We start from the raw sequence: 12557 nt of genomic DNA on the forward strand, positions 1-12557 counted from the left end.
CAGCTTTACGTTTCTTGAACACAGGTAAATAAACTCATAATCCAGATGGTGCAACAGATGTGAGAGCAGCACTCTGAAATCAACAGACAGTGGGCAATACTTTCCGTTTTCTCTTTTAAACGCTAACTAATATGTAATTCGGAATCTCCGGTGTAGTTAGCATCTGCTCCCTTCGGCCAGCCAAAGGTTACAGGTGTTCCTGATGTCATTTCACAGTAAGGCGTGGGCCTGGCTTGTGAGCGAGTGCCCAGGCTCTAATCTTCCCCTACCACCTACCAGTTTTGTCATGCTGGGCCTCCATTTGCTGTATCTTCTGTGTCAGCTCCTGCTCCCTTTGCTGGGCCTGAAGGGCTTGGGCCTTTGCTTCGTTGCTAAGCCTCTGCTGAATGCTATCTTTTTCCAGTCTACAAAGCAGAGAGGAGACAGACAGAAATTTAATCTGCAGATGCACGGGGCCTCCTCATTTCCCCTACAGACCCCAGAGAGCTGACGCGGTCGTCGATCGATCGTGGGGCGTGAGAAGACAACAGTCTTTGTCAGACTCCCCCCACTCCCGCCCCCCTGGGGTGGGGGGAGATACAAAGGACCCTTCGTACTGTGGTAAATACGCGCCATAAATCTAACTGGACTCAAGGACGCAACTTTACAAATCAAAAAATCGTGACACCCGAATGTTGGTGTTTTGTAACTTTAAAACACAAACCCCCTCTACTGTAAGACTGTCAATGTTGTGGTACCAGTTCTTGTTTTATCTTTGGAATGGTATTTCCTAATCATCTTACGGTTCTAGGAAGAGCATGAGTCAATCCTCCAAACCCTAAACTCTCCAAACGAAGCGTTGGAGACGCTCGGATGTAACGCAGGAGATTCTCTCTAGAAGCGAGGAAATGATTCTGTGGTACCACCTCCAAGTTTTTGTTCAATGTCTTCACACATTAGGCCATGTAATGTGAATCGAAATGTGAATATGAAAATGAACGACTTCCCCTAGCGTGTCACAGTAGGGCCCCTTTGGGGTCACGTTGAAAGAAATGGCGGGATGAGGATATTCCATAGTCCAAGACAATATCCCACCCCGCTGTGACGGGATATTGACCCAGCAAGATGGGTCACGCCACTGAGTCCAATAACCCATCACCGTGGTTCTTAAAGAAAGAGACTGCCTGAACAATTAGAAGCTGACGAACGCAGGGGGTCTCATCGCGGGCGGCACCACGCACGCACACACATTAGGTCGGTTCCTCATGCTCTAAATATGGGTAAGTGAAATGAGGGTTTCCTTTAATTAACCGACTTAGTTATTTCTAACTCCTTATCTCCTTGTGGGCATTTCTCATCCGTGCTGTTTTAGTTTACTAATTGAGATATTTACTGCCTTGCCTTTGCCAAACTAAAAATAAACAATTCCATAAAGCTATCACTAGTAGTCTACATACCGCTGTGGAGCTTCAATTCATTGGCTTCTAATTATAAAGCAACATAAGGAAAGTCTGCATTGAAATTGGTCAATGCATGCAGGAATGTTGTGGTGGAAAATTTCCGAAGGAAACTACACCCATATCTCACTCAAATGGAATCATCAGGAGTCCATGCTAAATGTGAAATAAGGTCCCTTCTGGTGCTTCTAATAATGACACCCCCTTGGATTTGCTCCAGGGTCTTGCTTCACACTCAGTTCCAAACTGGTATATTGCAACAAATAGATAGACTAGGCCACTTTCTGCCTCCCCAGTCACACCGTGTCTTTTCTGCCCATGGATCATTGCATATGTCTCTTTGTTTTCCTGGGGTGTCTCCCCCCACCCATCCTGTTCCATGCCCCCCACCCCCACCCCATCGTTCTGTTCAGTGTATACTGCTCTTTGAGGTGTCCTCAGAATTCTCCCCCTCTCCTTCCATTCTCTCCTAAATTATTCTTTCCCCCATGACCTAAGTACACGTTGCAAATGTATATGTCCTATAAGATAGCATTTAGCACAGTTGTGTTATTGGTTTATGTGCCTGGCCCTTTTTGTCATCTTTGTCTCTTTCTACCCTGAATGCCGCTCAATACTTGGCACATGAGAAGTGGGCAGTGAACACTAATGAACGGATGTTTTTATACCCTTGCTGTGGGGGAAGCGTGGATGCACCTTTAGTGAGGTTGGAGAATCTGCTCATGTCTCAGATGAGGAGGCAAAACTTTTCAGACATGTTAAAAAGGAAGAGAGCCCGGAAAAGAATGGCTCTAGTGGCTTTGCCAGCTGGAGACCATGCTGCTGAAGGAATCAGCCAAAAAAGAGCACTGTGGTCTCTTCTACTGAGTAACCACTCCCAGGTCAGACCCCTGGTTATGGGTCTGAGACCCCTAATAACTGGGTAGCCGTACTATGCACTGCTCAAAACCAATACCTATTTGAGAGTGAAAAGGCGTACTATTAGCACATCCAGACAACAGTCCTAACTGGGGCTACCCTTTGCAAACTGGGGCTATGGGTCCCCTCCCTAGGGGTTGCCAGCCTCAACATCAATTTTCAGCATGAGAAGTTGCCTAATTAGTGACATTCCAAATTTACTATAGAAAAATACTTACTGTTATTGTAGTTCTCATTACGAAATGAGACCATTTAAAAGAGTAGTCTACCAACAAACGTTGAGCTACACATCAACTTTTGTTTCCTGACTCCTTCCTCAATTTTTACTCTATTTAAGAAATGACATGTGATTTTATTATTTTTAATTGAGGTATAATTGACATATAATATATTGGTTTCAGGTGTAAAACATATTCGATATTTGTACATAGTACAAAATGGTCACAATAATACTAGTGAACATTTCTTTTCATTGCATAAAAACACAGCCTGTCTTTACTTTCCTATTTCCTCCCTTCAGTCCCCTTTCCTCCTATGTTTGTTTATTTAGGGTTTATTCATTTTGAGAGAGAGAGAGAGGGAGCACGCAAGCAGAGGAGGGGCAGAGAGAGAGGGAGAGAGATTGAATCTCAAGCAGATTCTGCACTGCCAGCACAGAGCCCGACATGGGGCTTGAACCCATGAACCATGAGATCACAACCTGAACTGAAGTCAAGAGCTGGATGCTTAACTGACTGAGCCTCCTCCCGGGCACCCCTCAAATCTATTTATTTAAATCTGCTCACATTCTAGCTGAAAAAAGAAATCTGCTCAAAGGTTACATTTTAAGCGATGTGAAGGCAGAGATGGGATTTGAAATACAGTAGAACCCTGGATTGCCAGTAACTTGTTCTGCAGGTATTCCACAAGATGAGCAAACATTTCTAATAAATTTTAATGTGATAAACCAGCGATGTCTTGCAGTATGAGTAGTATGTGAAGCCAAATGTCACATGATCACAACTGAGCCAATGGTTCTTGAAATTTACTTTGATATACAAGTGCTTTGGATTACAAGCACGTTTCCGGAACGAATTATGCTTGCAAACCAACGTTCTACTGTATTCTGATTTAAGGAAGCCTATTTTATGACACTCCAGAGGCAATGCAATAATGGACTGAAAGAGTAATAAAAACCACTTAGGTAGCCAAGGGAGGGATTAGAGAAGAATCTGAATCAATTCATTTAATATTTATCATAACCCTATAACGTGAAAGACAGCCTGCTAGGCACTGAGTCAAATAAAGATAAGTATGGCATAGTCCTTGCTCCTAACAGGGAATTCAAAATGGCTAACATAGAAAGTAGAGGGTGCGATACACCACAAGAAAGCTACAAGGCAAAAACTCCCAAGGCAGAGAAAATGAGAGGTTAATCCTAGCTGGGTGTGAGCGCATCATGAAGGGTAGGCTGAGCCAGTCTTCCCCAACCAGTTTTCTTTCAGTTCTCATTAGAAACACTGATGATTTCACTCAATCCAACTTGAAGTTAGCCATATTTTTAAGTTGGAAAGCAATGGCTGTAAAGAAGAATTTCTTGGTTGTTATTAAAATGAGGCTGGCGTGCCTGGGTGGCTCAGTGGGTTAAGCGTCTGACTCTTGATCTCAGCTCAGGTCTTGATCTCGTGCTTCATGAGATCGAGCCCCGCATCAGGCTCTGTGCTGACAGCACGAATTTGCTTGGGATTCTCTCTCTCTCTCCCTCTCCCTCTGCCCTTTGTCCGCTCATGCTCTTTCTCTCTCTCAAAATAAATAAATACATTTTTTTAAATGAGGCTGAAAGATTTATTCATAATAGCTAAAAATTGGAAACAACCTAAATGCCTATTAGCTGCTAAATGGATAAACAAATTGTGGTGTGGCCGTACAATAGGGAACTAGGAATAGGAGGAATAAGAAGAAACAGGCTACCGTACGTATAACACATGGGTGAGCGTCAAAAGCAGTATGCTTAGTTAAAGAAGCCAGACACCAAAAACATATTGCGTGATTTCATGAACATGACATTCTAGGAAAGTAGGCACCATAGTGACATGTCAGTGCTGCCAGGACCTAAGGATCGGGGAGGGGTGTGAGGAAACAAAGGGGCAGGAGGGAAACTGGGGGTTGATAGAAATGTTCTCTATCATGATTACGATGGTCCCACATCTGTGTACATTTGTCAAAATATATTTCATTACACACCTAAAACTGGCGATGTTTAGTATATTTAAATTCACCTCAATAGAGCTGATTTTAAAAAGGAGCAAAGGGGGCACCTGGGTGGCTCAGTCAGCTAAGCCTCTGACTGTTGACTTCGGCTCAGGTCATGATCTCATGGTTGGTGAGTCTGAGCCCTGCATCTGGCTCCATGCTGACAGTGCAGAGACTGCTTGGATTCTCTCTCTCTCACTCTCTCTCTGACCCTCCCCTGCTCATGGTCTCTTCCTCTCTCTCTCTCTCTCTCTCTCCCTCTCACCCTCTCTGTCTCTCTCAAAATAAATAAATAAACGTTAAAAAAAAAAAAAGGAGTAAATGTGCTAGAACAGGAACAGCTACCTTCTCCAACTTATTCACAATCACTGGTGGCCACACATGCACCCTGGTGGGCATGTCAGTGTTTTCTTGGTAACAACTGAGAGCTAAAGGAAATTAACAAGCACTGGGTAGACCTCAAGCGTGGACTAAGTACACACAGAGGCTTTGTCACTCCTTTTTTCCAATTACAGTTCTGGTGATTATATTTTCTTAAAGTGGCTATGATGATATTTACCATCCCATTAAAGAAATGGACTGAAGAATTAACTTTATGTTTCTGATCCTCAGCTTTATCATTTATTATTTTAAATCCCACTATTTTAAAAATACGCATGTCACCAAGCAAAAATGACTTACTAGAACTTTTTTAAAGACATTTAAAATTTTAGGGGCCTCTGGGTGGCTCAGTTGGTTAAGCATCCGACTTTGGCTCAGGTCATGATTTCGCAGTTCATAGGTTCGAGCCCCACATTGGGCTCTGTGCTGACAGCTCAGAACCTGGAGCCTACTTTGGATTCTGTGTCTCGCTCTCTTTTTGCCCCTCCATGGCACATGCTCTGTCTCTCTATGTCTCAAAAATAAATAAACTTAAAAAAAAAAAAAGTAATACGAGGTTTTCCAATGTGTTAGAAAGAAAGATAAAACTGGAAAAGGAGAAGTCCTTTCACCTGAAAAGTAATTTTCAGGGGTGCCTGGGTGGCTCAGTTGGTTAAGTGTCCAACTTCAGCTCAGGTCATGATCGCTTAGTTTGTGAGTCCAAGCCCCGAATTGGGCTCTGTGCTGACAGCTCAGAGCCTGGAGCCTGATTTGGATTCTGTGTCTCCCTCTTTCTCCCTACCCTCCCCACTTACGCTCTGTCTCTCTCCCAAAAATAAATAAACATTAAAGAAAAATGTATTAATTTTATAACTACATTGAGGGACTAAAGTTTCTGGTGACCCTAAAGCTCATCAATGAGTCTGGGACAGAAATGACGAAAGCTTCAAGTCTAACCCGAGAATGAAACCTGTAGTGGCAGTGATTTGAGGCTCCAATCCCATCTGCCATGTTTCTAGTCTCCTTTTCACTGACAACTGACATTCTAGTGTTAAACATACAACCTTTTGGTTAAAAGGTCTTTCCCTTGTAAAGTACAGTACAGAGAGCTTTGTGACAGCAGAATGTCAGTATGACGAAACTTATGAGACCCTTTATAACATGCTTATTCGCCAAGAGCCATAGCTGATGGAATTATATAGAAAAGCAGCAGCAGGGAGGCGTGGGTGTTATTGTGAGTTAAGACACATCATGTCCATTTGTCCCAAGATTGGTGATATTATCTTTGACCACTCGGGTAATGTCATTGGTGTGTTCTAAAATGTTTAATAACCGGTCTCCAGGGTGAGGGGGAGGAGGGAAGAATTGCTTATTTGTAGTGTTTACCAATTTTCAGTGTAAATACTTCTACTGTGGCCTATTTCAAGCTACTAGAGTGACATCACTGAATAGAGAGTTGTGAAGAAATGCGTACCGTTGGCTTTCATAGGCTGGCATGAGCCAGCCCTGACTCACCACTGGTTAGGTGGTCTCTCCCGGGCTTCTCCACTGTAATGTTACTCTGTCCCTCTTTGTAATCAATAGGTGATTTGTTGGGAGATGTTAAGACCATATGAATACCCTATTTCTCATTAAATTTTCAACTAATAGTTTTATATCCCATGGTTACTCCTGTGTCTAACAGTCTTTTTTATTTATTAATTAACATTGTGCTGTAAGAAAGGGCCTTCCTTTCTCTCTCATTTATTAATTTATTGATATCAGCATGGAATCCTGGATTCCTATTTTATTCAATGGGTTGCAAACTATTATGGCCACCATTTATTTATCAATTCATCCTAGATTTGGCCAGTGGGAACCCCTTCAAGCTGTTTTCTATATTATATCTATTAGTCTTTAAAAAAATTTTTTTAACATATACCCATTTTTGAGAGACAGAGCATGAGCAGGGGAGGGGCAGAGAGAAAGGGATAGACACAGAATCCAAAGCAGGCTCTAGACCCTAAGCTGTCAGCACAGAGTCCAATGCAGGGCTTGAACCCACAAACCACGAGATCATGACCTGAGCTGAAGTCAGACATTTAACCAACTAAGCCACCCAGGTACCCCATATCTCTCTATTATTCTTATGAACATCTTGGCTTTGTATCCCCACAAGATGTTGCAGGTTCATCTGGTACTATCCCTGTATCAGTCATGCAATCAGCGTTTGTCCAAGGAACTCTTCTGCCTTTTAGTGGAGAATGGTACTTAGAAACCAAGATCCGTCACCAGGGGGTACACATTGCTACTGAGAAGTTTGCTTCTAGGTCACTTTAGTAGACAGAACCAGGATAAGAATATATGTATCAATGTATGAATATATATTTATAAATATTTTTCTATGAATGTTCATATTAATAATACATGCACACTAATGTTCTCAATTCCAATCCAACAACTAGATAAAACCCAGTCTCCCCTCCTTCCATCACTAACTTCCTTCCTCAACAGTGAGAAACTTGGTTCCCATTGGTCTTCAACATATTTATCTTCAACATTTGTTCAAACTTACCCAGTATACACAGAAAGCACTTTCAAAATTTCTAATCTACTACAGAAAGCAAATCTATTACCTAGGATTAAATATTTGCTTACAGTTTTATTGCTTCCTTTTGTGTTTGTTTTACAAATGGATCCACACCATTTTTGGTTGATTTTCTTTGTGTTCTGGGAAAGTTACACATCTAGAGAGGCAATAGAGTACAGTAGAAAACTCACACAGCTGCAGTGTCAAAACATGGCATTCACTGTCTTATTACTCATGTGGCCATGGACACGTAACTTAATTCTTTTAATCCGGGGGTTCTTCGTTCAAATAAGGCAGAAAAAAAAATCCTGCCTTAAAGGATTAATAATATCAGTAAGCTGTTTACTTATTATTGTTTTTACCATAAGCTAAGCTCTTTACATTTATCCTTTTATTTGATCCTCACACCAGCCCTCTGAGGTAGGTTCTATTATTATCCTTTCTCTATAAATGAGGGAACTGAGGCCTAGAAAGTTTATCCTACTTGTCCAAAATCTTCCAGTTATTAAGGGGGCATAGCCAGGCAATCCAGGCCTGCCTGACTCTCAAGTCCACAGTATGAATCCCTATACTTCAATCTCTTAGTTTATCCAGGGGTGCAGGGAAATGAGAGAAGGTCAAAAGGATAACAAGAGTCTTATTTCAATTATCCAGAAGTGTGTCTCTTTTAATACCTATATTACCCATCTTGACAGCCAAATTCCAAGACAGCTGTCCTTCTCCTTTTCAGTTTGTCCCATATGTTATTGGATCACTTCCTCTTACAGTGACACAACCAATTAGTTGTATCCTCCTTAAAGAAATACAGTGATCTTTACAAAAACACTGAAAGTCACGCAAATATGCTTCCAGCCTAAAGCTGGTCACAGAGTCCTAGAGAAGATAAGACACACACATCTTATCTGGAACATAAGTACCTAAAAAATAGAGACCTTGGTTTTGTTCGCTAATTTATCCCAAGAGCCTGGAATGGTGCCTGGAACATAGTTGTGTGGTCAACAAATATTGGATAGATGGTTGGATGGATAGATGGATAGATGGATGGATGAGTGAATGGGTGGATGGGTGGATGGATGGATGGATGGATGGACAAATGAATGAGCAACTGTTAAGAGATGGAAAGTACTAAGTGTCCATACAGGTTTAAGGATCCTCCCATCTACTGATCAGAAGAGAATAGGATAAGATAACCCTATTTTGGCCAACAATTTGATTTGATTTTTATTATTGTTCTTGACAATAATAACAAAAGAAAAACAATAGTGAAATTAGTAGACAACATGATGTCTTCCATATTTGACAAGAACAAAATCTCCTGTACTTGTTTACCACTAACAGGAGCTATGTTCTTATAGTGAAGCAAATGTAGAAATACTAGGATGTAACAAACAGGGCTAAAAAAATCCAAGAGGAGTAGCTTTCAGGAACCCCTACTTCCTCAAGTATGTGAAAAAACCCTAATGGCATCATACATATTTCTTGAGTAAATTATTTCTATTTTCTTCACTGCAAAGTATGTCAGAATTTTAAGTACAATGTTGAAAGATGAGTTATCCGATTAGAGCGTGAGTCACTTCTAGGAAAGGAAGCAGAAACAGAAAGGACATCAACTTCTTTCAAAGGAATAAACACAAAAGAAAGGAAATAATTAACAAAAACATCCCTAAAAATAATTTTCTCTCCAAAAGTGTTCTCTTATAGTAGCTCCAAACTGATTTGAAAACTCTGTCAAGGCAACGGGGGCTGTGCTTGACTAGATACTGCCTGCTTCTATTACATCTCGTGTGCAACTCTCATTTACTGAAGACAGAACCAGAGACTCTTACCAACTGAACATCCTCCCACTTCAAACGCATTCAAACGCATTGACCACCTACTCTTCATAACAATTCTGTATGGCAGGGGGATGGAACAGATATTCCCGCTTGATATTAGAGGCATCCCAAGCTTAAAGAATTAAGAGATTTGCTCAATGGTGCACAGCTTGTAGTAAGTGACAGACCCAGAACCAACACCCGTCTTCTCAATTCAAGTTCAGTGTACTTCCATTCCATGGCATTGCCTCGCATGAGCGGTTTCGTCAGATTCGTATTGCTCATCCATTCAACAAATACTTAAACGCCTACTTTGTGCCAAGCACCAAAGTGTGAGGATGCATCAGTGTACAAGACACAGACCATGACTGTGCCTTCAGAATTCATGGTCTAGTGAAGAAAACAGACAAGAAAGAACAACTAAAGTAGAATGGTAAGTATTAAAATAGGGCTAACTACGTGCTATCAGACAGGCAGATGGGACAGGAGTTGGAGAGGGGCAAGGTACCGTCAGGGAGGATTTGGGGAAACTTAAAAAATCAGAGGCTTAAAGTGAATTGTAATTAGCCATCCAAAGAATGAGAAGAATATTGTTACAAGTGAAGTGGACAACATGTGCAAAGATTCAAGGAGGAGAGACAACCAGGTGCCTCTGGAAAATTGCAAACAGCCTTGGCGGGACTGAAGGGTGGAATACACACGTTGCAGGGTGGAAGCGAGCTGCTGGTAGGAGATTGGAGAACGATGAGCCTGAAGCTGTAGGCAGGAGCCAGAACATGAAGCTATTTTTAAGGACTTCATCCTGAGGAAAATAGGGAGCCAACGTAGGGTTTTAAGCAGGGGAGTGTTGTGATCACACTCAGGCTTCAGAAAGATCCCTCTGGCTGCGGTGTGGTGAACAGATGGGGAAGGGACAACATTAGAAGCAGGGAGAGCACTTATTACTACAGCAATAGCAAGAGCAATTTCTGAAATTGTTTCATAGACATGGTAGATACCATAGGTAGATACTGAGACCGAACAGCCACCAAATGTTCGTTTCAGAAATTTTCACCCTTAAAACTTTTGGAGAGCTCAGAGGTCTCTGATGCATAAGTGGTTGTAAATATATCCTATTTTACAACATCATGGGCCCAGTTCACCAGACCAAAGAATAAGAACAATTAAGCTAGTGCATAAAATCAATTAGATCATGATTTTGCCTTTGTACCTTCAGATTGTCAAAATATTCATAGTTTCCATCTCTAACCTTTCTACATAAACTAACTGCTTTGGTCCGTTCTTGGCTTTCCTCTCTGAAAAACGTCAGCTGATCTACACAGTCCCAGTAATTAATCCTTCTGACGAGTAACTTCAAATCAGACATCGGTAGGATCAATATATGTCATAATGGCATTTCTGTACCCTGTCAATGGATATACACCATTGTCCAGTTGCATACAACTGACTGAAAAAAAGCTTCTATTTTATTATTATATGTTTTTGAAATTTATTTATCAGATCCATTAGTAAATGAGGAATGTGTTGGTCACTTTGTGGCTACTAAACTTATTAAGAAATATGCTATATAGCAAGAATTACAATTATTAAATTCATTTTATAGAATCTTCTTTCTCAAGCACAACATAATGCTTCATTTATCTTGAATGTGGAGAGATGAGGTGTCCCCACTTGAGAGAATTTTCCAGGTATCAGACCCACAGAAATCTGACCAGTTCCAGCGGAAATATGTCTAAAATATTTATTTATCATGACTCTTTTTCCTTAAGCAACCTATAGCAAATATAACCAACTCCACTTGATAATCAAGGTCATAATTTCAAATGAGGAAGGCCCACATGCTGCTACTATTGTCCCGGCCAGGACGCGCTTAGGGATCACCGTTCACTGTTGTAGCTGCTGGAGGCTACCAGTGACTGGAAACAGAGGCACTTTGTAATAGCTGTTGCACGAAAATCTCAGAGGCTATTCTGAAGATCCAGAAACCAAATGGAAGCATACTGATCTGCTTCTTATAGTGCTTTTTTATTGGTTGTTTTGCTATGATTTGCTGCCATGCTTTCCATTTCGTTTGGTTTTGCTTCTTAAAAGTCTTGGTTTATAGCTATGTATCAAATGGCTGAATTTACCGGAAGTCTGAGATTGAGTAAGTGGGGACATGCTGTAGTAAAGACTCATAGAGTTTTCAATGTCCCTGAACTGGTGTGCTTTTGGTCAAACACCCAATACGTTTGTACCTGGAAATCAGGACTGTGTTCTACTGACTAACCTTGGCTGGATAACAAAACTAGAGTTAGTTCATTTTTAAGACTTGATTGAGATCTCTGGAAACTGTCCAGTTTTCCACGGGATTCTGGAGCTGAAAAGCACAATTATATTTACAGAAGACAAAACTGCCTGAAGCCCGCGTGCTCCGGTTCCCACCTGTGTTATCCTCTCTTCCAAATAAGAGAAGCATGTTCCTGCCCCAGGGCTCAGGTCATTTTCTTCTTCAAAACATTTTCCCTTTTAGTCATTTTATGATTTAACAGGATTATCTATTTGCCTTGGAACACATGCTTATAACTATTCTTACCTGCCTTCTGAAAGGTTTCTTCTCTGCAGTAATATAAGTGTGTGTTGGGTTTTCTGCTTCCTTGGTCGTTGATAGGCCGTCACGCTCACCATTCCTATGGCTGTGAAGCCGCCCTTTCTGTTCCTGAAGACCAGATTCTACCTTTATTCTAAGTCTACATGCAAACTCATTTCTACAAGGTAGCCTGTTCTGAGCTTATCCAAAACGGGAATCCGTGTCCCGAGAAAAGGAATAGGAGGAACTAAAATCCTAAAGGGCCTTTAAAAACAATGCTTTTGCCGTTGGCCTTGAGGCCTTGGCATGTAAGCCCACTGCCAGCAGGGCTGAGCCACTCATCTGCACACAACGAGCCAGAGGTTAAGAGCTCAGACCTTGGTGTCAGCCAGCCTTGGCAGGGGACTCCCAACCTGCCCACTTCCTGGCTGTGCACCCTAAGCAAGTCACTTAACCTATGACTCAGTTTTCGCAAATGTGAAATGGGGTTAATGACAGTACTGCTCCCTTAGGAACACCAGGATGTTATATGTAAAACGTATGTAGTACAGCACTGACATATCCTGTGTTCAAAAATATGAATCGGTACCATCAGTAATCTCATTGCTACTTCCTAGAAGATGATGATTCAAAGTATAACAATCAGAGGCACCTGGGCA

At 41.5% G+C, this 12557-nt stretch overlaps 1 protein-coding gene across 12 annotated transcripts in view; it reads right to left on the reverse strand.

Moving 5' to 3' along the window:
• SDCCAG8 (SHH signaling and ciliogenesis regulator SDCCAG8) overlaps nucleotides 1–12557 on the reverse strand; it is a 248601-nt gene that overhangs the window by 90279 nt on the left and 145765 nt on the right. For 11 of the 12 annotated variants that reach the window (XR_009254275.1, XR_009254277.1, XM_058701165.1 and 8 more), the window contains one exon: nucleotides 277–404. The exons of the other annotated variant lie outside the window; for it this stretch is intronic. Coding sequence is in view for 9 of the 11 variants with exons in the window: in XM_058701165.1 (XP_058557148.1) it covers nucleotides 277–404 (128 nt within the window). In the remaining 2 variants the exon portion in view is untranslated. The remainder of the gene's footprint in view (nucleotides 1–276; nucleotides 405–12557) is intronic. 12 annotated transcript variants of the gene reach the window in all.

This window comes from Neofelis nebulosa, chromosome 15 (genome assembly GCF_028018385.1).
Source record: "Neofelis nebulosa isolate mNeoNeb1 chromosome 15, mNeoNeb1.pri, whole genome shotgun sequence".
Lineage (NCBI taxonomy): Eukaryota > Metazoa > Chordata > Mammalia > Carnivora > Felidae > Neofelis > Neofelis nebulosa.